Source organism: Pinus tabuliformis, chromosome 8 (genome assembly GCF_031772625.1).
Source record: "Pinus tabuliformis cultivar Carrire ecotype Pingquan chromosome 8, CPIR1, whole genome shotgun sequence".
Classification (NCBI taxonomy): domain Eukaryota; kingdom Viridiplantae; phylum Streptophyta; class Pinopsida; order Pinales; family Pinaceae; genus Pinus; species Pinus tabuliformis.
The window spans coordinates 1,407,386,403-1,407,413,712 of record NC_142294.1 but is presented as its reverse complement, the minus strand read 5'-3'; the positions used below and the strand labels follow the sequence as shown (position 1 = coordinate 1,407,413,712).

Sequence of the window (27,310 nt, the reverse complement as noted above, 5' to 3'; positions counted from 1 at the left end):
ACTCTACCTTTATCTCTGTAGTTTGAGACCTGTGACCTTTTAAGAGAAAATACATACTCTTAACAATTAGATCCACTCAAATTGTATATTAAACCCAACATTCAAAACTTTTCATTAGCTTTTCAAAATACACTACTCATAAAAATTATACAATTTTAATAATTCTTCTAAAAAAATTTAATCAAAATATAAGAGAATTCCAAATTGAATAGGTTTAAATAACCTATTAACAACTCACTCACATACTTCTCCATTTTTTTAATCATCACATCCTCCTCCATCTCCTTTGTCACCACCAGTCACAATCTCTTCTACCTCATACTTCTCATTCACCACCTCTTTTTAGTGATCCTTCATTGATCCTATTTCCATTTCCAACTTCTTATTATCATCCATACCTCTTTCACATGGTTGATTTTCTACTTAAATCATTCCTTTCACATTTTTGTTATTGTTTTAAGGAGTTATCTTTAGTATGATTTTTTGGACTTTCAGTAGCCAGAATTTGGTTTAAAAATTTGAGGTGAAATCTTGATTTGTGTTATTTAAACTAGTTTTTTCACCAGCACCTTGAAAAATATTTCGGACACTTCGATTCTGCAGAAATTACCCATCAACCTTATAATTTACCCAATTTTAAAGAAATATAACCAAAAACACTTTCAAAAGATAGCCATTTTAATAATTTCTTTTAAGTTAGGAATAAACCATAAACCTTGATGGATAACTCTTTCTAAACTATAAACCTTAATACATAACTCTGTCTAAAAGACATATACTCGAGGAAATTAAATATTAATCGTAGAATCGTGAGGGCGAATGCTTCAATCCTCGCCAATTTAATTGCAGTCGTCGATAAAACTTCATCGACGGTGCACAGGAAGAAGAATGAGTTGCAACGGATCGAGACCTCTCAACCGTTGATGAGAGGCATTTAAACTGAAGCGGGGAGATTTATGTCTGCGGCATACACACTATATATTCTCTTCAATGCAATGCAACTCATTCATCTGTGTCAATTTTCAGTTACGGTTTGAGCTGAGAGATTGGGAAACCCGAAGAATTCTGAAACATGTCGGGGCGTGGTAAGGGAGGTAAGGGTTTGGGGAAGGGAGGTGCTAAGAGGCACAGGAAGGTTCTCAGAGATAATATTCAGGGCATCACAAAGCCTGCAATCAGGCGTCTCGCCAGGAGAGGAGGCGTCAAGCGCATCAGCGGTCTCATCTATGAAGAAACTAGAGGCGTTCTGAAGATTTTCTTGGAGAATGTCATCAGGGATGCTGTGACCTATACAGAGCACGCCAGGAGGAAGACTGTGACAGCCATGGATGTTGTCTACTCGCTGAAGAGGCAGGGCCGAACCCTTTACGGTTTCGGAGGCTGAGAAATGTTGCTTTGGTTAGATTTATTTCAATGGTGTCTCTTGACACCACCTTCTGGTCTCTCAGAAATTTCAACCCCGTTGTGATTGCTGGTTATTTAGCGTGTTGATACCCTTGCAAGATTGTAGAGGTTTCTTTTGCCTGTAAATTGCTTGTTAGATGTATTTATAAGCTTTTGACTTGATCAAGGGTTTCAGACAATCTTGCAATTGATGACTGGTTAGCTGTATTTTGAAGGTTGACTTGATCAAGGGTTTCAGATACTCTTGCAATTGATGACTGGTTAGCTATATTTTTAAGGCTTTGACTTGATCAAGGTTGGTTAGCTGTATTTTTAAGGTTTTTACTTGATCAAGGGTTTCAGACAATCTTGCAATTGATGACTGGTTAGCTGTATTTTTAAGGTTTTGACTTGATTAAGGGTTTCAGACAATCTTGCAATTGATGACTCGTTAGCTGTATTTTTAAGGTTTTGACTTGATCATGGGTTTCAGACAACCTTGCAATTGATCACTGGGTCTAATGAGGAGTTAAGTGATGGGTTAATCTGATTTAATTCTTGGCAAATGTATGGGCAAATTTTTAAAAGCAAGATAAGTCTTTACTTTCAGTATGTATGCTGCAGACAAATTTATCTTGCAAGTAATAATGAAAGTAGTGTTAAAAGCAAAAAAAAACACTATAATGGACTTCATATAATGGAAGTCATATTAGAAGTTAAAAGATGGCATGATGGAAGCAAAATCAAGAAGTAATAATGAAAATAGTGTTAAAAGCAATAAAAAAAACTACTATAATGGAAGTCATATAATAAATTAAAAAAAACTACTATAATGGAAGTCATATTATTATATTAGAAGTTAAAGATGGCATAATGGAAGCAAAAACTTAAGTAACAAATGATGTTATAATGAAAAATAATTTAGTGTAAATTAAGAAGTCAATTATTATTATTATTATTTTTTAATACCATAAACAAAATAGATACACAATTGACATCAAAACTAAAAGTACAAATTGAATGAAGAATGGAAGAAAGGGTTTTTGATGTTAAACCCAATGGTATTTTTAGTGTTATTTTTGGCAGTTAGTGAAAATGTATTGTAGTGTTTGAGTTTTGTGCTAGCAATTGAACCCAATTAATAAGCTTAGATATACTAATTTTTAGTGTTATTTTTAGGGCTAATAGTTTTTTTGTTGTTGTAGGCTAATGGTCTCTTTTGTTGTTGTGTCACTTGACAACATTTATTCTCATCATGTTAGATTTTGCTTTCTTATTTTTGTTGTTTTTGATATTTTTAAATAATGATATAGTTAAAAGGGAATTAAAATATTTTAATTAAGAATGATGGCTATGATGAAGAGCACATTGTTATGGTTTTTGATGAAGTGGACATTGTTATTATAAACTAGCAATTGTCCCAAAAGGTACAAAGAGAGGCCGATAGGATAGGATTAGTGAAAGGAAGAAAGTTTTATAGATAGTCAAGCATATATAAAGGTATGTAGTGACGAAGGCAATAAACATGTTGACCATCCTGTACTAGTACATTTGATATTAGAAGAACAAAACCAAAACCAAACCATTCATATTAATATAGTAAGTGTAGAACGCGTTCATACTTAAAGCTCAATAGGTTCAATAGATTATTGGCAGCACGGTTTTTTTTCTAAATAAAAAGTAAATTACAACATTGTACATGGTAAATGAAAAGTGGAGAAATTTGTGATTTGCAAATGTTAAAACAAATCACTTACATCACTGGTTGACAGTAGAAGTAAAACATTAACATTATTAAAATTTTGAAACCGATTTTAAATTCATGTATTGTATTTTTCAAAGTATTTTGTTTTACATACTTAAGTCCTCAAATATAGTGGTTTTAGATTCCATTTTGGCAAACCCACCATTCAAAACACTATGTATTTCTTTGGCCCTCAAAGCAAGCTTTTAGCACTTATTAATCTATGCTCTGTCCAAGATACAATTCAAACTTTCATTTTCAAGCATTTTAAGAGGCAAAACAGTGCAAATATTTTAAATGTTCTATTTACTTGTCTGAATTTCTACAAATAAAATATATATGATTGTTTTGATAAGATTGGAATTGATGGTTCCTTTGTCTAATTTGTGTAACAATTCTTTTCATGCTGTGCACTGTTTTGATCTTGATGTTCTGGGCTGTAAATAGCATCTTTTTGTATTTGGTCAATGAGGTTTTTAAAAGAATAGAAACAAACGCAAGGCTTTATGACAGAGGGGAGTTGCGTCTGTAGCAGTAAAAAGTGATGAAAAATCAGAAGTGGTTACAGAATATGTTGTGGGTATATCAGGGATGAAGTGGGTCTGGTCTGATTGGGGTTCAAGTCTGCTGAAGTATGTAGTAATTTGGGGTGATGCAATCAGAATGGGCTTGATGGGATTGCAATACAGGAAAGGTCAAATAAACATCAGAAAAAAACAACCCATTAACATTAGAAATAAAAAAAAATAAGCAGGAGCACAACAGCCAAATTCTTATTCATTGAAATTAATTGAGGCAGTCTCTTCCATAAAGCTTATCCCCAGTCTATTCTATGCTTCCTTACATCAAGATTAGATTTCAAGCTTGAACCCCTTTAAATGGGAGCTTAATCCATCTTCATCCTTATCTATAAATGTTTATTATAATTTTTAATTTCTTCCTATTGTCTAGATTTGTCTCCCCATTATTATCTAGAATTATGTCTACAGCTTAATCCCAGTCATGAGTAGATATTTTAATCCATAAAATTTTATTATTATGTAGAACTCTACCTCGAATTATATTATCCATACATAAATATTACTGTCTATAAGTTTTCTAATACTATCTAAACGCCTTTAATGCCTAATTCTCAAATCCCTCCAGGAACGTGTTCTCCTGTGTGCTAATATGGATCAATTTGAAACACTTGATACCATCAGTATTCGGATTACTTGGATTTGCAGCGCTGAGATTAATGGTACACTGATGGTTCTCCTACATGTAGAATCAAATTACATATTTGGAAAGTTTCAACATAATTTTACCTTGACATGCAGGTAGTAGCCTGGCATTTCTTACAAAGGAGTAAAAATATTTGAATTTTGAAGGTTCGGATGAGTAATATTCCAGGTTCATTGAGAAGGCAAAGTATTTGGAGTCCTTCTGATGGCCAAGATAGGCAGTGAAATGTTTGAGCTTCTGCCGAAGAATTTTCTTATTTATTGTAAAATATTCAAAGCCCTTTTGGCAATGTAAAGGTATCTGGTTTTCAGTTCTTCTACGACATAGTATCTGAAGTGCAGATGGAAAATGGGAAATGCCCATTAACAAAAAAATGATTCAAATGCCTTCAACTGTCTATAGGCATACTATTTCAACTATAGTTTTTTGAGGGTGGAGGAATTCCAATCAGTAAATTCACTGCAGCATTGAAATCTGTTAATAGTTAAATTCCAATTCATGGGCCAGGCATTTGAAGCCCTCTTGACAGGTAAAATGCTTTTGGGGAAACTGCCTTTTTAAGCACTTTTGAGGGATTCTTCCTTTCCACTAGAGAAATATTCAAAGTAAGGTCGGCCCCGTAATATTATTTACTTGGTTTATGTCAACATTTACCATTGCGTGTATCTCGGTAACCATAACCAGATGGAAATAAGGTAGGGCCCGTTGTTGTATGGTGCGATTAGAAAGTCAAATTATAATATTCTTAAACCAATACTTATTGTATTCTTATGTGATGTTTAATAAAATACAATTAATTTTGTGATCTATAAATAATTTTGTAACTATTTTTATTTAAACATTAATATTAATAATAATAATAATAATAATAAATGGGTTTTCCATTGATTGAAAACCTCAACTTCCCATCATTTATCATAACCCCTTGTTCAGTATTAATTCTTAGAAGATCACACATGTTGCTTTCGTCTCACTTGCAGTGTCTGCATTCTCCACATTCTCCAGTAAATAAGGGAAGCACACTCTCACCCTCCTTGAGGTCAGTCACCCCTTCTCCAACACTCTCAACAACTCTGTGTCAAGCAACAGATCTATAGTTAATGACCAATGCAATGCATTGCATTTTTGCAAAAAGGAAATGAAATGCAAAAAAACAGGGTGATATTGCATCGCCAATTTGGATTACTCCTTTGGCTCATTAATGGAAGGAGATTAATCTGCAGAGGATCATGCAAAATTTGGTAATTGGATGTGCACGTGTTCAATATTGATTATGCAAGAAAGCAGGATTGGGTTTTGTAATTTGTCAATTACTTTCTTTGGTTGGAGTTTTGATTATAGTTTAAAATTTGGTATTTCCCTAGTGACTGCAATGTGTAACTATGTGATGATACTCGAGCATCTGCGCTCTTCAGTATTGCTCTGCAATAGTTAGAGCTAAGGTTTTCCAGAGATTAAAGTAAGTCTCACTACTTATTTAGAACGGCGATTGAGATTCAACGGCCCAGTTTCAAATGTGATCTACATTATCAATTTAGTATTTCATAATCGGCATGGCCAAACTGTCTATTTTGATTTTCGCAAATTCAATTTCAAAAAAAGATCTCCTGCACCCTAGACTGTAAAGCTCCTCACTTCTCTTGACCCAAATACAAAACTCAATTGATTTTTATAAGTCTATAAGTGCATGCTTCAGTCCAAAAATTGGCTCCAAACAGCTCATACAATATAATAAAATATGGTTATACAGATCTGTGCAGGTGTCAAGTGAATGAAAGAAAATTTACCACAGATTTGTCCATACTAGGGCACTGGAGGGGTTTTGTACCTAGCAATGTGCATACTGAATATGTGCTCAGAATTATCCCACAACTAAATGTCTGTTCATCCTCAACTCTTTAGGGCCCAACATGTGCCAAAAGGAACAATCTCAAAAGATTGCATGTCAGCCAAAAATGGCTTGACTTAAAATATAACAAGAGAACAGATACAATTGACATTGAAGCATCTCCATCCAAATACCACAACTGTAGTTGAATCAAGTGTGTTTCTTATAGTGGAGAAAACAAGGGATCTATCATGAATCAAATTGTGTTCTTATAGTAGAGAAAACAAGGGATCTATCTTATTTGTGAAAAGCACTCACCATAATCCCCAACTTTCTGACAGAATTAAGTCTTCTCGTTTCATGACACATGTACACACTTGGCTCACAAAAGTTTGAATGATCCATAGTAATCTATATCTACCAGAAACAGTTGCAAAAATGAAAAATCATCCTGACGTCACTTGTAATCCTAGACTCTGACTGTATTTGTAACTATCACATGCCACGTACCAACACTAATTCTGAAGGGTTCACCCATAATAGTAATACTTTAGGTGACATCACGTAATTACAGAAAACCATCTTTAAGCATCTTGAACCCAAATGTCTATAGGTCTTGTGTGAATTTCATGATAGGTGCAACAAAATATATAAGAGTTCAATTTTGCAACAGTTAACGGAGGTTTTGCAATTTTTATTTAGGTAATGGAGGATTTTGCAATTTTTATTCAGGTGTAAGCAAGACTAATATGATTTCACTAAATTAGACAAGAACAACAAATCTTTTTGCTTATGACTGCTTTCAGATTAGCATTTACGAATGCGGTCTCCATTGAGCTATTAAAATAATAATAATAAATAAATAAATCATTATTTTTCCTTTTTTTACTATGAAATTATATTGTGAAAAATTTCATAATGCAAATTTTGTTAGCTATTAAAGCAACTCCAACTTGGATCCACACAGAGTCGAACATCACCAACTCAAGCTGCCTTCTATAGGAAATGATACACGAGAGCAAATTCGGATATTTTGGCAAGGAGAACTGTCAGCAGTTTTCTACTTTGAACTCCAGCATGACAGACTGTTCCACACTTGATTCAAGCAGTCCACGTTCAGAAGATTTTCAGACCCCAAAATCAGAAGATATGGGTCCATGTCAAGACCCCAACTACACAGAGTCAAGAGAGTATTATGTACTTCATGGAAATTGAGTACCCCTTAGGTTAGCAGAAGCTGGGAACAGTTCCCTCTAAGCAGGGAGAAAATGATGAGAACTTGCACCTAGCTTTATGCTTTTCGCCTTTAGCTTTAATTCTAACAACTTCAAGATGACTTGTTACGCATGCACTATAGACTCATCTTCCCAAAATGTTATACGCTTTGTAGTGTGCATATAGATTTTATTCACATGTAATGAAAAGTGCACAGCACATGCATAATTGTGCCTACTTTTTGTGTGGCCTCTGATGCCCTGTGCATTTCTGCCCATGAGCACACATCACTTGATAATCAAATCAACCACCTAAAGGGCATAAAAGGTAATGAAATTATATATGGCAAGCTTGTGACGTCTAAAAGACAAAGAACACAACATTAAAAATCGCTCTACTTCAGTGATGGAAACAAAGCTCTGCCGCTGATGAGAAATAACAATAAGCAACAACATCATAAGGGTAAATTACTGTCAACATATTCACAGAACTTTAAAGACTTGAGACAGAAAAAAATAGAAAAGTGAAATTGGAGGTTTATATGCCATTCCTATTGCACTGTCATCAAATAAGAAAGGAAGCGTTTCTTAGAGGATATCTATATCCAGATTCCAAACAAGACACACACGAGAATCAAGCATCAAGAATCTGTTTTCTTACCTTGTGGAATCGAGGGACAATTGACCTATTTTCATTGCAATATTTATCTCGCGAATCGTGATCACTGGACGGTTGGTTTTCTCCACCAAACCTGCCAGTATCTTCTTTATCAAAATCCTGATATCTACATCCAGTTAAATTTGAGAAGTGTTTTCCTTGCCGCCTTCTTTCAATCCTAGACCTCTGGTTTCCATCAGAAAGAGCAACCCCGTGGAATTGTCTTTGAGATTTTTCCATTTGTGATGCTGGAACAGAATGCAAATTGCTCCCAGAAGAGGAACGGGGATTTTCCAGTTCAGAGGTAACTGGTTGACTGCAAGATGCATCATCAGATATCCTACTAAGGATATGCTTTTTCAAGTCGTCATTAAATTTGCAGTGACCAAATTCATTCACCTCCAAAGCAGATAAATGATCAGTAATGGTTGAGAATGAATCAGAAACACCAGATTGCTTTTGATCCTTGGTTTGTGACTCTTTCATATCCCATTCTTGCTCAATTTCCCCGCATTTCTCAAAGTCATCCCGATGCCTGTATATACCTCTTCCTCGAGATTTCAAAGAGTGATTCCCCATGCCCTCTCCATTTGCAATAACTTCCACTGACTGTTTGCCCGTTTCCCTGGCATGCCTTTCTTTGATCACCCGTTGTGCTGTTCCATTTCTGATGTCATCCTTTCCAATTATATCTGATTGGCCATGTCTGATGCGCCGGGCAATACTTTGGTTACTGTTCCTTTCGATTTGCACATAGGATTTAATTTCTGGTCCCTTTTTCCTGTCATCTGTATCAAATGTATTTGCAATGCGAGAAGTAGATTTTTGGTTGCGCACAGCATTTCTACTTTCTTGATCCAAACCTCTTTTATCCTTTATAATCACTTGCTCAGAAGATGGAGTGGATGCTCCTCTCGAAACTCTGGGCTGATCAACTAATCGATTTGATGGATGTCCTTTCCAAGGCAGTCCTTCCTCTGGAACTGTTTTATTTCCTGAGACTTGTTTACTTGAGGAAGGCCTACAAGGAAACCGCACAGCACCTTTACCCTGTAGGTTGCATGGAAGCTCGGCATTGTTAAGGAAAATATTTCCTGATTGCAACTCTAACATCTTTTCACTGCGATCACGTTCAGACTGGCATACCACTGAGCCAAACATCAAGTTTCCATCTCTGCTGAATGGCTCTTCAGCTACAGCTGACCATGATTGACAGGGCACTGATCCAGTTTGACAAGATGAATTTTGGTTTTCATTCACAGGAAGATAGCAAGCATTTGAGCTTCCCCCAACGCACTTTTGGTTCCTATTCAGAGCAAAATCCCCAACATTTAGGTTTGCACTCCCAACACACTTTTGGCTTACAATTTCATTCATAGTAGCATTGCCTCCTGTACTATTAAGCTTATGATGTGCACCAAAACTGCCCAGCAAAAAACCGTTTTCTTCAGAAAGCCCTTGCAGGTGTTGGAAAAGGTCAGCCCCGTTCCCATACGACTGCGGCCAATGTTTCTGCTGGTGCAAAACATCACCAGTGAATGTGGGCCCATGATGATGATGATTCGCTACCCCCTTACTGCCACTGAACACTAGCCGAGGCTGCGATTGGGGCTGGGGCTGAGGATCATGAGACCAAGTTGGTGGTTGTCCTCCGCTCTCACCTCCTGCCCCCAGTGGCGGCCTCAGCGAACTCAGTGTCATCCAAGGAGCCTCGAGCACCCGGGAGATACCCAAATGGTCATTCTCATTGAAAGGGGAACCGGAAGATGCCCCTCCACCATCACCGCCACCAGGGCTAACAAACGAACAAGGCTCAGGAAAGGATTTATCATAGGGCTTTTGAATCTGAAAACCGCCCGCAGGAAAGACTGGATGATAAGGACTCGCTGACTGGGGTTGAGGTTGGGGTTGGGGTTGGGGTTGGAGTTGGGTTGGTGGCCTGTGCAGCAGCGATGGATCAAAGGAACACGGCAATGGCGATGGCAATGGATGACGGGCCCAAGGCGATGGAGCATCTGTCTCGCTAACAAAATTAACATTGGCATCGTCGTGATTAACATGGCGGTAATCCACAGCAGTCGCTGGTGATGAATGTAAGTGCAGCCAACCATGTGGATGTGGATGTGGAAGTGGACTTGGACTTTGAAGATGATGATGGTACCCCTGTGCTATGACTTCTTCCCCGCGGAAACGATGGCTAGGGCCTAATGCTGCAACTGCTGGATCCTTTAGCTGCCATGGCTCTTCATCGGCTGATGATGAAGAACCGGCGATGGCTTCTTGTTTCCTCCTCCTTTTATCGGTAGAATCTCCTTCTCCGCCTCCATTGTTTGCTTGATTATTGCCTTTTCGAAGTAAGTGCAGAAGAAATTCACCGTCTGTCAGCGCAGAAGAAGGCGATGAATGAGCAGCAGAAGCATGATCGCCTGTAATGGCAGGGGATGCCTTTGATTTTGGCTTCTCCTTCTCCATTCCTCCTCCACGAGCTGCGATACCCTCGTCACAAGTAATCGCTGTGGGTAGCGCAAGTTATCAGTGAAGAGGTAACAGACTCTGTTCTCAAAATACATATATCCCTATGATAACTTCTAGTTTCATTTGGGCAAAATACCAAATGGTATTCAGATTTAACTCAGCTGTTATTTACACCTAAGTTGATCTTATATCTTGTTACATTAACAGCATTGATTATCTACACCTGCGGCACAACTACAGTGAAAGAAGAAATCAAGCTGAGAATCATTCAAACTTCAACTCAGACATCAATTTACATCATAACCAAAAGTAAAAAGGCTTTTACTAATAGATTCATTACATCATAACCAAAAGTAAAAAGGCTTTTACTAATAGATTCATTTTGAAACGGGGCATTGTCTAACAAATTAGGTTTTAATCCATTTTTTTTTCCAGGAAAAGGTGAAATATAATAATAATAAGACTAAGACCGCAGCGTAAATACAGTTAAGGAAGCAGCTGATGCAATTAAACCACGAGCTTATCCATGGCTACATGTTTTTGTTTTAGTGAAACATCTTTGAAGAAATAAACTATAGTATTGAACAATCTTACCTTTTTCATGCCAGAAACGCTGTCATCCGTCCACTTCCCGTCATCCTCCACTGATGCAGGATAGGAACCAGCTTCCGAATCATCGCTGTCGCCCGAACGATCTTTGAATGTTCCCGCCGGCTTCTTGTAAGGTGATTCAACTGGACTTCGATTACTCCTTCTCTTAAAGCCCTGTTTATCCTTTAAAGCACCCCCAGCCATATTCGAATCAATGTTGGGCATCAGGGCGAAAAGGGGTTTGCTTGTCACTTTTGAACCCTTATTGCGCTCAGCATTAACCTCGGCAACTCCGTTATCGCTACCATCGGCCAAGGGATCCCCTTCAAACTGATCAACATTTGTCATATTTTCACTCTGCTTGTTCATACAGATACCTTGAACATCAACCGGTGGAATCTCAGCTTGAACGTCCCTAGGGACTTGATCATTGCTCTGATTAAACCATGTCTGGGTAATTTTTCTTGTTCTGACTGCAGAAGGAGGCCTGGCTTTCAAAGTCGGCCGCATTGGCAGTACAGGAGGGATACCGTTGTCACGGGATCTATCCTCGCGGCCCTTGATTGCCTCCAGCATTTCCTCCATGGAACTGCGTTGCCGCAGCTGAGGAGGAACCATTATTGTTGTAAAGCCAGCTCAATCCTTAGAACAGGGTTTCCAAAGCACGAATTTGTTGATCGTGCATCGCATAACTGGGATTTCGAGAGGGTTGAGTCCTCGCTTTCAGAACTCTGCCGACAAAGGTGTGGGTGGTTAGAGGGTTTATGCCGACTCTATGCCCTGCCAAGTGTCAGTCTGAGAAGCAAAGGGACGACGAAAGTCCCTTTCAAAGGAAGGCCTATCGGCCTAATTAATAGTTTTTAGAAAACTCACATGGTATTATTAGTGTTTATCAAAATAACATTTTAGCAATCAATTTGTTTGTTGATTAATGCAATTTATAATTTTGTTGATTAATGCAATTTATAATGTTCAACTTTAAAAAACAAATATCTATTATTCAATATTATTGTAAAAATTGATTTTTAAACATTTGATTGGACCATAATTTGAAGGTTTTATTCTAGCTTTTGTGTCATGTGGATAATTGCCTTGTATTTTTTTGTCATTATTTTTTAATGTAGTTACAATATTTATGCTATGAATTTTATATATTTGTGGAGTGTTTTTCATTGTTAAGTTTTACATGAAAACTAACCAAAATTAAAATATTTGAAAATAATTCATATTCAAGTAACATATATTATAATTTAAAAAGTATTTGCATAAAAAATAGATAGGGATAAGATGTAAATAAATATATTTATCATTGCACACTATTCTTTATGTGTTATTTAGCATTTTAATAAGGAGTAAAAATGTAAATATGCACACTATTAGTGGTTACTACCTACGAAAATTTATGCAATTTTTTACCTCTTTGCAATTTTTATAAAAGTATAATTTGCACTTAGATCAACACCTTGTTTATAATGTGGCCAATATGTTAGAATTTTTTGTTTTTTTACAATAAAATGTTTTATTAAGATTTTTCTCTATTAAACATTGAAAACTTGTAAAAATAAAATCTAAACTAAACTAAACTAATGATGATTCCTAACTTTTCTTAAGGAGTAGTAATTCATCCTCACAAAACTTAAGGATGAAAGAAATGAAAAACACAATATTTAAACAAAAACATATTCACATAATTAATAAGCATAGCATAGTTTGTGTCACTTTAATGGATGTTATGTTTTTAGAAATTGACAAATTAACTTTTAGTAGGTATATTTATTTTCATGTTGCTCCTATTCATTTTTTATGCAAATAGTTGTTTAAATTATGGTGGGAAACTGTTATGAAACCAGCTCAAGAAAAGATAGAAAAGATAGATCAACGCCTTAGAATTCAACCTCTTCGAAAGGGCAACCTCCTTTACATTAAATAAATGAACAATTCTTGGATTATTCAAATGACAAAACCTCCTTTCTATATATAGGAGTCTAAAGAGTCACAATATAATCTAGTCGATTTAACAATAATAATATAAAGCCACAAAAATAACAATAAAGGGATTCTATGGGCACATTAATAACAATATGGGGGCAATGGGGGCACAACAATATAAATAAGGGGTATAACTACAATAGTAATGGGGTAATCACTAGTATTATAGGGACCCAACATGCCCCTCTCCTTCAAAAAAGTGTTGTCCTCAACGCTTGAGTAGTTCTGGATATTTTTGCATAAAATTCTCATCCTCCCATGTGGAATCTTTAGCGGATAAGTTTTTCCACTTGATAAGGTACTCTAAAATTAATCGATTTCGTAGCTGTCGAGTTCTTGTTTCTATAATTGCTTTCGGTTCCAATATAATTTTTCCTTCCTCGTCAAGTTCTGGCAATATTGTTTGAACTGGGAGCTTGTCGCCTATAACCTTCTTTAAGCATGAAACATGGAAAACTGGGTGCAATCGAGAAGCTGCAGGAAGCTCCAATTTGTATGCCATAGTACTAATCTTTTGCAACACCTTGTACGGACCATAATACTTTGGTGATAATTTATTATCCTTCTTAGCTTGCTTGAGGGACATTTGCTTATATGGTTGTAGCCGTAGGAATACCCAATCACCTACATCAAAACTTCTTTCACTGCGATGTTGATCTGCCTGTTGTTTCATTCTATTCTGTGCCAACACGAGGTTATCCTTTAAGAGTTGGAGGATTTGTTGTTGATGTTCGATGTGATGTTCCATTGCTTGAACCATAGAATTTTCTCTTAAATATGATGTGATGGATGGTGGTTGATACCCATAAAGTGCCATAAATGGGGTCATTTTTGTTGCTGTATGAAAGGAAGTGTTATACCACCATTCAGCGAGAGGCAACCATTTGACCCATTGTGTCTGTTTATCAGATACAAAGCAATGAAGATATCCTTCCAAACATTTGTTTACTATCTCAGTTTGCCCATCAGATTGAGGATGATAAGATGAGCTATGAGCTAACTGAGTACCAAGACGAGAAAATAATTCTGTCCAAAAATTTCCAGTGAAAATGGGATCTCTGTCACTTACAATAATCTTTGGGTTTCCATGTAGCTTTTGAATTGTTTCCATAAATGCAGTAGAAACTGTACTGGCTTAAATGGATGTGATAATGCACAAAAGTGTGCATACTTGGTAAGTCTGTCAACTACCACCATGATGACACTCTTTCCCTCAGACTTGGGTAAACCTGTGATAAAATCCATTGAAACCTCCTCCCAACGTTGGCTTGGAATGGATAAAGGTTGTAATAGACCCGGTGTCTTAATTGTTTCAACTTTATTTTGTTGGCAAACCAAACATTCTGCCACAAACTTTTGAATATCTGATTTAAGGCCATCCCAAAAAAATTCCTTCTTAACCCTGTGGTAAGTTTTTAAAAATCCTGAGTGCCCTCCTAAGGGAGAAGTGTGCAATTCCATAAGAATCTTTTGTTTTAGCTGGGAATTCTTACAGAGGTATAAGCGATCTTTGTACCATAACGAATCATTTTTCCAGCTAAATGTATCAGACGTACTGGAATCTTGTTGTAGCTTTCGAATAAGTGCCCACACTTCTTCATCATTCTTCCATTCCTCCCTTGCTTCATTTATCCAATCTGGTTGGATAATAGAAATAGCGCACAACAATGCTTCCACATCCTCATCCTTTCTTGAGAGTGCATCTGCCACCACATTTTGCTTCCCTTTTTTGTAGATGATTTCAAAGTCATAACCCAACATCTTTGTGACCCACTTTTGTTGCTCTTCAGAGGATAATCTTTGTTCTAAAAAATATTTAAGGCTATCATGATCCGTTTTTACCTTGAAGTGTCTTCCCATTAGGTAGGGTCGCCATTTCTTAAGTGCATGGAGTATTGCCAACATTTCCTTCTCATAAATAGCTTTTCTTAAAAACTTTCCCTTGATTGGACGACTTTCAAAAGCAATGGGTCTTTCATCTTGCATTAGAACAGCACCAATTCCATTTCCTGAAGCATCACATTCCACAATAAAGGTTTTTGTGAAGTCCGGTGTAGCTAAGACCGGTGCTTGGCACATTGCCTCTTTAAGATGTTCAAAGGCCTTTGTTGCTTCCGGAGTCCATGAAAATGCATCTTTCTTCAATAATGTTGTTAGAGGTGCTGCTATTCTCCCATAATTCTTAACAAACTTGCGATAATACCCTGTCAACCCAAGAAATCCTCGCAATGCTTTATGGATGTGGGGATTTTCCATTCCTTAATGGCTTTAATTTTGCTAGGGTCTACCTTAACTCCTTCATGAGATACAATATGACCCAAATATTCCACCTCCTGGACTCCAAAAAAACATTTGGATCTTTTGGCATATAATTGTTTCTCCTCCAATAGTTGTAGCACCCTGTCAACATGTTCAACATGATCCTTCCAAGACTTGCTGTAGATAAGTATATCATCAAAAAATACTAACACAAATTTTCTAAGGAATGGTTTGAAAATTGAATTCATCAAACCTTGAAATGTTGAAGGTGCATTGGTAAGGCCAAAAGGCATGACCAAAAATTCATAATGACCCTCATGAGTTCTAAATGCCGTTTTCGGAATGTCTTCAATCTTCATTCTGATTTGATGATATCCTGAAAGAAGATCCAACTTGGTGAAGTAAATTGATCCATGCAATTCATCCAGTAATTCATCAATGACAGGAATGGGGAACTTATCTTTAATAGTGAGCTTGTTGAGCTCCCTATAATCCGGACACATGCGCCATGATCCATCCTTCTTGTGCACCAATACTACTGGAGCAGAGAAAGAACTTTGACTCGGTTGAATTATACCAGCCTCTAGCATTTCTGCAACCATACGTTCAATTTCACTTTTTTGGACATAGGGATATCTGTACGGCCTGATGTTTGGAGGAACACTTCCTGGAATCAGATGAATAGCATGATCATGATCACGCATAGGTGGGAGACCTTTGGGAGTCTCAAATACCTTGGAATGATTGTCCAGGACTTTTTGGAGATCTGGAGAAATAGATGATTCTAATGTGGAAACATCTAGCGAACATAATTGTGCAATTACACCCCTTTGCTCCTTTTTTAGAAGCTTTGTCATACCATTAGAGCTGATTATCTTTCCTGGTTCCCTGCAATACCCCTTAATTCAACTTCCTTTCCTTCCGTAGAAAATTTGATGAAAAGTTCTTGAAAATTAAAAGCTATTGTACCCAAGGATTGTAGCCATTGGACTCCTAGTACAACATCAGCACCTCCCATTGGAATGGAAAGCATTGGGCTAGTCAATACATATTCTCCCATGGATAGCTTGATATTATGGCACTTTCCAGAGCAATTTATTGTTCCTCCATTTGCAATCATCACTTGACACTCTGGTGCTGGATATAGGAAGCAATTCAATTCTTTTGCTACCCTACAATGAATAAAATTGTGGGTGCTTCCTGAATCAATCAACACTATTACCTTTTTCTTCTTGATTTGTCCTTCTATCTTGATGGTTTGAGGAGTGGTAATTCCCGCCAATGCATTACAAGATATGGTCGGATTTATTTGTTCTTCATCTAGGCTTTGTTCCTGGAGCATATCCTCTTCTTTTGACCTTTCTTGCTCCTTTTCTTCTTCCTCTTCACAATCTATGTAGAATAATTTCTTCTCAGCACACTTATGACCTTTAGTGTATTTGCTATCACAACTATAACAAAGCCCTTTTTCTTTTTTTTCTTCCAATTGTTGTGGTGTCAACCTTATAGGTTGTGGAAGACTAGGGGCAACAACACTTCCGTCTTTATAGTTGTGAGTGGTATGCTTCCTGGTTGCCATAATTTTGCTTTCCATTTTTCTTGCTAACCTGAATGCCTTCTCTAATGAATCAGGTTCCCAAAGTCGAACATCATGTTGGATATTATCCTTTAAAGACCCTATGAACACATCAATCCTATGCTCCTCTGGAATATCTTTTACCCTTATGTTCAATTTTTGGAACTCCTCAATGTGCTCCATTATTGAACCCTTTTGTTTGAGACTTATCAATTGGCTAAAAAAAGTGTTGCTTTTTGTATCCTCATAATGTGCTATCAATTCTTCCGTAAAAATTGCCCAAGTGATAAATTGTTTACGAGAGCAAAGCCATTGATACCATACAAACTGATTTGGTTCCAAATATAAAGTTGCCATACGTACCTTTTGTGTGTTTTGCACATTATTGAGATCGAAGAACTGCTCCATCTGTAATATCCATGTGGTGGGATCCTTGCCATCAAACTTCCTCATATCGATTTTTGGAATATGGTGGGTCTTCGATCCAACATTAGAGTCTATGGAATCATGATTAACATTTCTTTTGTTCACATCATGAGTTTCCTTTACAACCTTTTCACCATTAGTAAGTATTTCTTGTAGAAAATTTGTCAAATCTGTCTTCAAATCTGCCATGTCTGTCTTCAAATTTGTCCTCAAATCTGCCTTCAGATCATCCATCTTAGCTTCCATGCCCTTTATCTTAGATTCCATGCCATTTATCTTAGCATCTGTTAGCTTTTGTGAGCGTGACATTTGTTGCACTTGTTCTTGTAATTTTGATATATCATGTAGCATTTCTTCCTCTTCTTCATGAGTCATGCTAGAGCTTTCAGGTTCCTTACTAGGTGTTTGCATTTTCTTTCCTCGGGGCATCAGTTATCGATAATAATGCTTTACTATGCCCTTTGAATTCCTTCAAACCAAGCTTATGCAAAAATTAAAAAAAAAAAACTACACATCTTTTTTTTCTTTGTAGAAGCCTGATATTGAATCTGATGTATCTCTGTAATTTCAAATCATCCAGTTCTAAAATTGTGACCTGTAGTAGCCTTCTATGTCCTCTTTCCAATGCCACTAGTCTAATTCAAATTGGATTATCCAAGAAAGAGTTATGCACAATCTCCCGCAGTGACCTAATTATAGACTAGTTCAATAGAGCGAACTTGTATAAAGTGCCACGTGTCACTGTTTCAACCTTTGACTCTGAAAAATATATAAAAGAAAACTACAGTCCATCCTCTTTCTGTAACTTCTTACGAAATTTCAATCCGATGCTCAGAAAGAAAGTTATGACGATTTTCCCCAGGTCACCTGTTTTGAGTGTAATTCAGGAGTCTGCAAAAAGACCAACTTCCTGAGATCATATATTCGAAAATATCGCGCGAAAAGCTCTGAAATTCGGACCCAAGGTTCAACGCGATTTATTCTCAAATGGGTTTTTTTGCGACTTTTGAAACGTCACAGAAAAAAAGTTATAGCGAAAATGCCACGATGACCTGTTTGGAGCAGCGAAACCCTAGAATCCAAAGCTATGATACCAAATGTTATGAAACCAGCTCAAGAAAAGATAGATCAACGCCTTAGAATTCAGCCTCTTCGAGGGGGCAACCTCCTTTACATTACATAAATGAACAATTCTTGGATTATTCAAATGACAAAACCTCCTTTTTATATATAGGAGTCTAAGGAGTCACAATATAATCCAGCCGACCTAACAATAATAATATAAAGCCACAAAAATAACAATAGAGGGATTCTATGGGGCACAGAAATAACAATATGGGGGTAATAGGGGCACAACAATATAAATAAGGGGTATAACTACAATAGTAATGGGGTAATCACTAGTATTATAGGGACCCAACAGAAACAATTGATGGTAAATAGGTTATTTAAGTGAGTATGAGCTATTTTTAAGGATTTTAATTTTAGGTGTTTTTCCTATGAAGTTTAACAATGAAAAATCATTGCACAAATATTTAAAAATCATAGCAGTAGAAAGATGATATCAAGTAGGGATGAGATGGAGGAATAATTTAGAGAGCAAACAAAACAATATGGTTGAATGGCTATGTGGTTTGGTGAAAGGTCGACCCTGCGGTCTTCGTTAGGGTTTGGTTAGTTCATTGCAAAACTTTGAAGCTTCAAGTTGGAAGTCGATGGAGAAGAGGGGGAGGTCATATCTGTTTTGGCATTTGGTTGGAGGTCGATATTGGGTAGGTGTATTTTGTTGAGAAGTGTGGAGTATTTGGCGAATATTGAGGAGGCTTTAGAACAAACAAAAAATAAAATTGAGATGGACGAGGTGTTGGTGGATTTTTTTATTTTTTTTTGGTTGTGTATAAATTAGCATTTTCTATTAAAACAATGATACATATTTACAAAATGGTCTGCTTGTGCAGACAAAGGACTGCTTGTGCAGACAAAGGACTGCTTTTCTAATCCGCATAGAACTCGTCATGACCAAAAAGAACTTCAACAGAACCCCAAGGCACACCACGCAGGGTGGCAGGGACATTCCGGGGTTGACAAAAACCAATAGTGACCAAACTGAGACTCACATACAGCCATGGGCATCAAGAGAAGAGAACAGAAACAAACTGAAAAAACGGATGAATTCCAAGGTCAACGATCGCATATGCAGACCTATGCCTCAGGAACTCATCCAGAGCTTGCATCAAAGCGCCATTACATCTCGAGAACCACATAATTCTTGGAGGGTTCCTGACTTGTCGGAGCTTTGGCTCTGCCCGCTTGAGATGACGCTGGAAAAGTGCTCTGAGTGATGCCCGTGTTCCCCTCCACCCTTTCCCCAACACTTCTGGTTTCTTGACATATGGAATGACGCAGTAGACTTATCAGGGCTGTTAGTTTCTTAGAGATGCTGTCGAATTGCTGCTCCAGGCCGCTAATTTTAAAGTTCAGACTTTCCATGTTCCCCTCCACCCTTTCCCCAACACTTCTGGTTTCTTGACATATGGAATGACACAGTAGACTGATCAGGACCGTTAGTTTCTTAGAGATGCTGTCGAATTGCTGCTCCAGGCCAAAAATTTTAAAGTCCAGGCCTTCCAGGATCGCCGCATGCTCCGCCGAAGTTACAGTAATTGCTTGTTGTGCCTGTCGAGCCTGGCTGATGTAGTCCCCCTGCATGCTTATGGCCTTAGCCAACATCGTTTTCATTCTCCACATTTCCGCTTGTGTGCGGACATATTGGGTGGCTCGCGTTGTGGATGTGCCAGGGTCCTGTACCCATTCCATATCCTTCTCCAAATCATGCGCTTCCAGGTTCTCCTCTTCCTCAGTTACGATGGCCTCCAGCTCTTCAATCTTGCGTTTTTCCTTTTGCGAGGTCCTTGTTTCATAGGCTTCCCGAGCCTGTCTAAGATCTCAGTTGGCCGACGCATTTCTGCTTCCCTCACCCGCCATTGTCTCAACCTCACGCACCCAACAACACCGTGTTCTAAGGACCGAGGAAAGGAAATTCAGCCAGATACCCGAATACACAGTGGTGCTGCCGAAACTGAGAACCGAAGATATATAGGGGAGAGTAGGTGATTCACTCGCTACATTCCATCTTATCACCTGCTTCCTGCAAATTCAGTCATAATTATTTCTACTTCGTGGTTCATATTTTCGATGATGGCTCGAATTTTTGCTCTTACGTTTGCCTCTCTTAAACTTCTCCGAAGCGTGCCAAGTGTCCATGCTTCTATAAGGGTGTCGGCGGCCCTCATACTTTTCAATTATGGAGTTGATGGGAGTGACTCCAGCCTGCTTATACATTGAATGCCCATTTCCCGCCTGTCCTTCATTCTTCCGCCGCCCCTTAATTCTCCCCGCAGTACAATTTATCGTCATCATATCTCAATACCTGTATGGAGCGTCGTCCCTCTGTCCTTATCTTTCATTCACCATATCCTGCCTCGAGAGCAAGGTACACTTGTTTCTAACCTCCGGGCAGGTGACGTCCTGCCAACAGCTGTCCATGATGCTGGTGGGGTTATCTATAACATAATTTGCCAGATGGTCCGCAACTGTATTGGCTTTGCGGTGAACAGCCTGAAAGATTAAACCTTTCAAACGCACAAGATGTTTGGCTATACTTTCTGTTACTTTGGCCAGTCGCCAATGCTGTGTCACTTTGCTTGCTTTAGCTCCCGCATACATCCTTCTGGCTGCTGTAATTGCGAGCTGGGAGTCCCCTTCTACCACAGCCGCGCCTGCCTGTAATTTCCTAAGAATTCTAAGACCCTGTTCCATCGCTGCGAACTCCATCTCATTATTGGTTCCTTCCCTTAAGGCTCTGCTATAGATGTGCTGAATTTCTCCTTCGTTGTTCCTGAGAATGCCTCCGATGCCGGCCAGACCTAGATTTCCCCGCGACGCACCGTCGAAATTTAGCTTGAGGAAGCCTGAAGGTGGTTGTTTCCAGATGCTCAAAGTGGTGTTTATCTCCTGTTGGCAATTCACGGTAGCCGCGAAGGTTCCTTTATCTAGGTTGAAAGCTTTCAAGATTTGTAAGTCCCCATTTGATGCTTTATTATCTTTTTCTGGTTTGCCTTTGACAAGAACCAATTGCCTGATATTTTGTGTGATAATTTCTATAGAGTGATTTATGTCTCTGGTTTCGTTCAAGAATACTCTCCTATTCCTTTCTTTCCAGATTGACCAAGTAATAAACCCTGGCATGGTTTTCCAAATGATGTTTACCATTTGATTACTGGAGAAATTGCCCCGCCAATTTTCGATGGTCTCTTGAATGGAGTCTCTTGTTCTGTCCGTTTGCTGCAAAGTGTTTTCCGCCCAATTCCACAGGAGGTTTGCCGTCTCACATGTGTTGAATAGATGATTCATTGTTTCTTCTTCCTTTTCGCACATGGGGCATCTAGATGGGCCACAAAACCCTTTCTTTCGGAGATTCTCCCAGGTGAGAGTTTTCCTGTGCATTAGGAGCCAGATGAAGGTTTTAATTTTCGGCCAGAATAGAGGATCCCATACCTTGTTGCTCTATTTCACCTTTTCTTCTTGCTTTGAATCTTCGATACAGTTTCTGGCTTCTTTAAGTGTGAAATTGCCCTCTCCTTGCTTTCCCATCTTAGTTGGTCGTTGTCTTCCGCCATTTTAATTCTTCTTTTGTTTAACAGTGTTTGCAAGTCCCTAATGTCATTGTTTGCTTCGGTCATGTTCTCTGTTTCGTTGACTGCCCAAGTTCTCCACTTCGGGTCCCTATTATTAGGAGTCCAATAGTGATTTACCGTTGTTCTCCCAAGCTCCTGGTAATTTCTTTGAAGACCTGCAAACTCAGGCCTTTCTAACTTGGGGAGTTGTTGCTAAGCATCCTCCCAAAAAAAGGTCGTTTTACCATTGCGAATTTCCCAAACGCTATTCTCCTGTATAATGTCTCGATTTTCCTTGCTAGGTTCCAGATTGGTGAGCCCTCTGGAATTTCTTGCATTCTAATCAGGTTCCGAGTACTATGCATTGGAGCGTATTTTTCCTTCCAATGTCTAGCCCAAGGAAGATTGGGTTCCTTCAACCATTTCCACCACAGCTTAGCCCCACAAGCCCTATTGATGGTGGAGGGGTCTAGCAGGTTTAACCCTCCCAGATGTTTGGGTTTACACATTGTGTTCCAAGCCATTAATGCCCACTTTTTCTTCTCTGCATTTCCTGACCATAAGAAAGTTCTCTGGATCACCCTCATTTGCCGAAGGACTCCTTTGGGAGCAGGAATTATGGAGAGCATATATTGAGGAATAGCTTGCAGGACTGTTTTGGTTAGGACTAGCCTACCAGGGAAATTGAGAGCCCTGTGGGTCCAATGATGGCATCTCTTCTCTAGGCTAGCAAGGATCTTCTCCCAATGAGTTTTTTGCCAGGGTTTATCCGTCAGAGGCGCTCCTAGGTACCTAGAGGGCAGGCTGCTTCTCCGGAAGCCTAGAATGGTAGAGAGATTCTTTTGCACTGCTAAATGCGTATTGAAAAAGAAGATGGTGGATTTAGATAGATTAATTTCCATACCTGAGGCTTTGCTGAAAAGATTGAGGATCCTTTTATAGCCCAAGGCTTCTTTGACTGTGGGAGTGCCATGTAACATTGTATCATCAACAAATTGCTGGTGAGTAGTCGCTGGAATGGAAGGCAGGGGCTGCAAGCCTTTGATACTTCCTTCCTCTTTAGCGCTGCATATGAGTCTGCTTAAACCTTCCGTCAGGATAACAAGAAGGAAAGGTGATAATGGGTCTCCTTGCCTGAGCCCTTGTGAGGGGGAGAATTGATCGGCGGGGCACCGTTTACCAGAATAGAAAATCTAGTAGATTTGATCAGAGCTAAAATCCACACTATCCATTGATTGTCAAAACTGAAAGCTCTTAAAATTGCTTCCAGGTAATTCTAGTTGACTTTATCATAAGCCTTTGATAAGTCAAGTTGCATCATCATACCTGCAATTTTCCCGGAGTGAAGCGTATGAATCATTTCTTGAGCTAGTAAAATATTGTCCAGAATTTGCCTCCCCTCAACATATCCCGATTGCTCTTAAGAAATGAGGCCCGGAAGAATGGGTTTCAGTCTGTTAGCAATGACTTTAGAGATAATTTTATATATAACATTGCACAAAGCAATAGGCCGAAACTTGGCCGGGGTGTTAGCCTCCTCTTCTTTTGGAATTAGGGCTAGGAAAGTAGAATTTAGGGACTTAAGTATTGAGGTAGAACGCCGAGAGTCTTCCACCACTTCCCAGACCTCTGTTTTAATGATGTCCCAGCAAGCCTTGTAGAAGTTGATGGTAAAACGATCAGGCCCTGGCGCTTTATCATTTGGCATATTCTTCACCGCTTCTTCCACCTCTTCCAAAGAAATTTCTCGAGTTAGTGCTAGGTTTTTCTCATTAGTGATCGTTTTGGGAATGGATTTTATGAGTTCATCAATTGCTTCTGTCCTATCAACCTCTGGCTCCTGAGCAATTTGCTGAAATGTGTGGTAAGCAGGGTTGAAACTTATTGACGTGTCTGAAGAATGGCTCCCTGTTCATTTTTGAGACTGAGGATTTTATTGGCTCCCTTGTGGTCCATTGCTGACCTGTGGAAGAATTTTGTATTCTGTTCCCCTTCCTTGAGCCACTGCATCCGGGACTTTTGTTTCCAAAGGGTCTCCTCTTGTTGACAACGAAGCTGCGATTGCTGCATCAATTTTTTTTCTTTGTCTGCAGTTTCTGGGTTAATGTCTCTAGAGATCCAATCTTTGTGTATTTGCTCTAATTGCTCCTCTAATTTGACTTTTTCTTTGAATATGTTCCCAAAGACTGTTTTGTTCCAGATTTTGATCTTGCTTTTGATGTGTCTCAGTTTGCCTTGTAACCTGTACATTTTGGTACCTCTGATGTCCACCGGTTCCTGCCACATTTTTTCAATAAGTTGAAGGAAGTCCGGATGGGTGAGCCAAAATTTCTCAAATCTGAACGGCTTATTTGTAGGAGTGCCCTGGATAGCAGCAATCAGAGAAATGGGCCAATGGTCTGACCCCCCACTAGGTAGTATATCTGATTCAACTATAACTCCCTCCATCAGAATACTTTCGGAGATTAGAAATCTATCAAGACGAGAAGCAATTTGTCTTTCCCCTCCCCTTTTGTTATTCCAAGTGAAAGCCCCACTCTTGGGGTGGACATCCACTAGTTTAGCTGTGTTTATGAAATCTAAGAAGGCTTCAGAATCTTTGTTGAGTTTCCTTGTCCCTCCTTTCTTTTCCATTAGGGTAGTTATCATATTGAAATCCCCTCCTATGACTGCCTTCACTCTGGGATATCTTAGCTTTAGATTCAACAGAGTTCTTAGAAACATAAATTTCTCATTTAACCTCTGAGGTCCGTAGACATTGGTACACAAATAGGTTTCCGAGTTTCCTACCACCTGAGCTTCTACAGCTATGAAAGATCTGGTTGCTTCAGAGGAGAGGATTCTGATTACTTGTGGATCCCACAGAGTAATTAAACCTCCCTCCCATCCATGGCTGGTGGTTTCCAAGTATTCCATATGTTTGCCTAATTTCTTGCTTACATTATGAATAGTACTACTTGCACATTTGGTTTCTTGTACAAATATAAGGTTTGGTTTTTCCTTTTGGACCTTCTTCTTTAAAAGTCGCTGTTTTATTTCGCTATTGAGCCCTCTAGCATTCCAGGAGATAACTTTCATTTAAAAACAAAAATTAGTAGCTTAGAGAAAAAGCTTCTAGAGCTTTCATCTTACTAGAGTTTAAGAGCATTTGTCCCAGTTCCTGCAGTGCCTCATTATTGGATCTGCGCCCTCTCTTTTTTCTTTGTTTGGAGCTGGTAGAGGTTTGAAGTAGACCTTTTGTTCAGAGTCCCATTCCTTTGGCTACGCCCAGGTTCTTGCTTTGCATATCGATTTCTGCTTTCTGTCGTGCTATTAGTATATCATTTATTCTTCTAACTTCCTTTTCCAATATATGTTCCATCCCCTTCTTTTTCCAGTTTTCCACCATGTCTGGTAGGTTAACTCCTTCCTGCTCCAGTATGTCATTAAGCTCCATCTCATCACTTCCGATGTCACTTATGAGCATTTCTGAGTCTTCATCTACCCCTGCTGTTACCTCTTGATTCTGTAGCATAATGCTTTGTGGAGTTTTCTCCATAGTTTTAGTTTCAGGCTCTGTTGTAGTTTGGTCTGCTTCAGATGTGTTTTGTTCCTTATTATTGTCCTCTGATTCGGTCTCAGTTTCCAGAGCTTCAAAAGCATTACTGGTATTACCTTGAGATGTGCTTGCTTTGGTTTGGCGTTTCCTGTTTGCTCTTTGTCTCGCTTTTGGCCGAATGAAGGTTTCCCTGTTCTTTCCTGCTTTATCTACCTTAAGGTCTTCCGTTGTTTTATTTAATGGACATTCTCTGACTAAATGTCCATGCTCATGACACTTTCTGCATCGAAATGGGATTTGCTCATAATCAATGGCTTGGAAATAGTCTTCATCCCTATATTCCAGCCACAGTCCCTCATGCAATGCCCCCGACACATCCATTTCCACACAGATTCGGGCACAAGAGGTGTATCTTCTTTGCAGAGTGGCTTCTGAAGCTTTGATGAAGGTTCCTAATTTGTCACCTATCTGTTTTAGAGCTGCATATCCCCAATAGTCTATTGGTAGGGAGAAGAGGCGTATCCAGACTGGCACCTGCTTGAAGGTTTCTTTTTCTGGCACGAAATTGGCCTTCCAAGGCCTAATGTATAGGCCCGTCGAAGCGAAGAAGTAAGGTCCGCCATCAAATATTCTATCCTTATCCTCTAGATTTGAAAAAAGAACAGTGAAGAAACCTTTGGCTCCTAAATGAAATCTAACATCACCTTTGGGTTTCCATTGCTACTTTATCCATTGGCACAACGCCCTTTCTATTGGCCAGAGTCCCATGAACTTGCAGATCACTGCGTGTTCGGTCATGTGATCCCGATAGGCTTGAATTTCCGGGTTTGTTATCACCACCCTTAGGGTTTCTGCCGCCTTAGGTTTGCATGGGCCTTGAGTCATTTTTCCATTGCATGTTTTTGGTTTGTCTCCCTATTCATCGTTCTCTTTATTCAGAACCCCATCTTCCCCGTCTGTTTGCTTCTCTACTTGTTTGTTTTCATGGGCTGGATATGCTTGCGTTGCCTTCTCCCTGCCTTTGTTTTCAGGTCGCCCGCCGCTCTCCTTTCCTTTCAACTTTTGAGTGTTGTGTTCCTCCTTGCCCTCGTTTTTTTCCCTTCCCTTGCTGGTCCCGTCCTCTTTCTTTGACCTTTCATACCCAGCTATTTGCACACCTTCTTGTGCTGTCTGGTTGTGCATCATTATATGTTTGTAAGAAGGGGTCCCTATGGACCCCTCGTTTACCATCTGTCGGGTCAGGATCTGTCCTCTTCTGTGTAGCTCTGCCACTCTGACCTTGTTCCCTTCCAGTTTCAAACCCTAGATCTGAAGAGCTCGTGAACTGTAAACCCCCGTTTTCACTAGGCCGCGCTCCTTGTTCATTCTCTTGGAGTAATTCTCATATACTTTAACTTACCACAAGCCTAGATTCATATTAACTCTAGATCTGAGGTGTTGGTGGATTACTCCTTCGATCCATTAGAATTTGTGTTCATCTAGACAAAATATCCACCTCAACATTATGGTACGGAGTCACTGGGGTTAAATGAAGCACTGACTATGTAGGTCGTCTCGCTTAGGTTTTCCTTGGAGGTGGTGTTTGGAAGCTTCACAACCTTAAGTATTGAAAACTTATTCATGACACTAAGGCAAATATCGATTGGGATTCATTGCGCAGGAGAATTTGTGAATTTGATATTGGATTATGAGTAGTCGTAGTCGGAACTCTCGATCCCATCTCCATCGT

At 38.9% G+C, this 27,310-nt stretch overlaps 3 protein-coding genes across 5 annotated transcripts; 1 reads left to right on the top strand and 2 right to left on the bottom strand.

Moving 5' to 3' along the window:
* Positions 1 to 1,072: 1,072 nt before the first annotated feature.
* On the top strand, positions 1,073 to 1,384 carry LOC149240834 (histone H4-like). The gene has a single exon (XM_089370325.1). The coding sequence runs from the start codon at positions 1,073 to 1,075 to the stop codon at positions 1,382 to 1,384; it is 312 nt and encodes a 103-aa protein (XP_089226451.1).
* Positions 1,385 to 5,303: 3,919 nt separating this feature from the next.
* Positions 5,304 to 11,261, bottom strand: LOC149240833 (uncharacterized). Of its 3 annotated transcripts, none has more exons than XM_089373848.1 (3): positions 11,121 to 11,261; positions 8,055 to 10,564; positions 5,304 to 5,424 (listed from the first exon to the last, which is right to left on the bottom strand). In XM_089373848.1, the coding sequence occupies exons 2-3, from the start codon at positions 10,521 to 10,523 to the stop codon at positions 5,416 to 5,418; spliced, it is 2,478 nt and encodes an 825-aa protein (XP_089229974.1). In that variant the 5' UTR covers positions 10,524 to 10,564; positions 11,121 to 11,261; the 3' UTR covers positions 5,304 to 5,415. The 3 variants fall into 3 exon arrangements, with proteins under 3 accessions (XP_089229974.1, XP_089229973.1, XP_089229972.1); XM_089373847.1 differs by lacking the exon at positions 5,304 to 5,424 and adding an exon at positions 7,194 to 7,705; XM_089373846.1 differs by lacking the exon at positions 5,304 to 5,424 and having other exon boundaries at positions 7,906 to 10,564.
* A 9,562-nt stretch (positions 11,262 to 20,823) lies between these two features.
* Positions 20,824 to 21,615, bottom strand: LOC149240832 (uncharacterized). Its single transcript, XM_089370324.1, has one exon. The coding sequence runs from the start codon at positions 21,613 to 21,615 to the stop codon at positions 20,824 to 20,826; it is 792 nt and encodes a 263-aa protein (XP_089226450.1).
* Positions 21,616 to 27,310: the final 5,695 nt, after the last annotated feature.

What these genes read in the sequence shown, in the direction of transcription:
- LOC149240834 (XM_089370325.1), top strand. Translation starts at nt 1,073, where the DNA reads ATGTCGGGGCGTGGTAAGGGAGGTAAGGGTTTGGGGAAGGGAGGTGCT.
- LOC149240833 (XM_089373846.1), bottom strand. Translation starts at nt 10,523, where the DNA reads ATGGAGAAGGAGAAGCCAAAATCAAAGGCATCCCCTGCCATTACAGGC.
- LOC149240832 (XM_089370324.1), bottom strand. Translation starts at nt 21,615, where the DNA reads ATGCCAGGGTTTATTACTTGGTCAATCTGGAAAGAAAGGAATAGGAGA.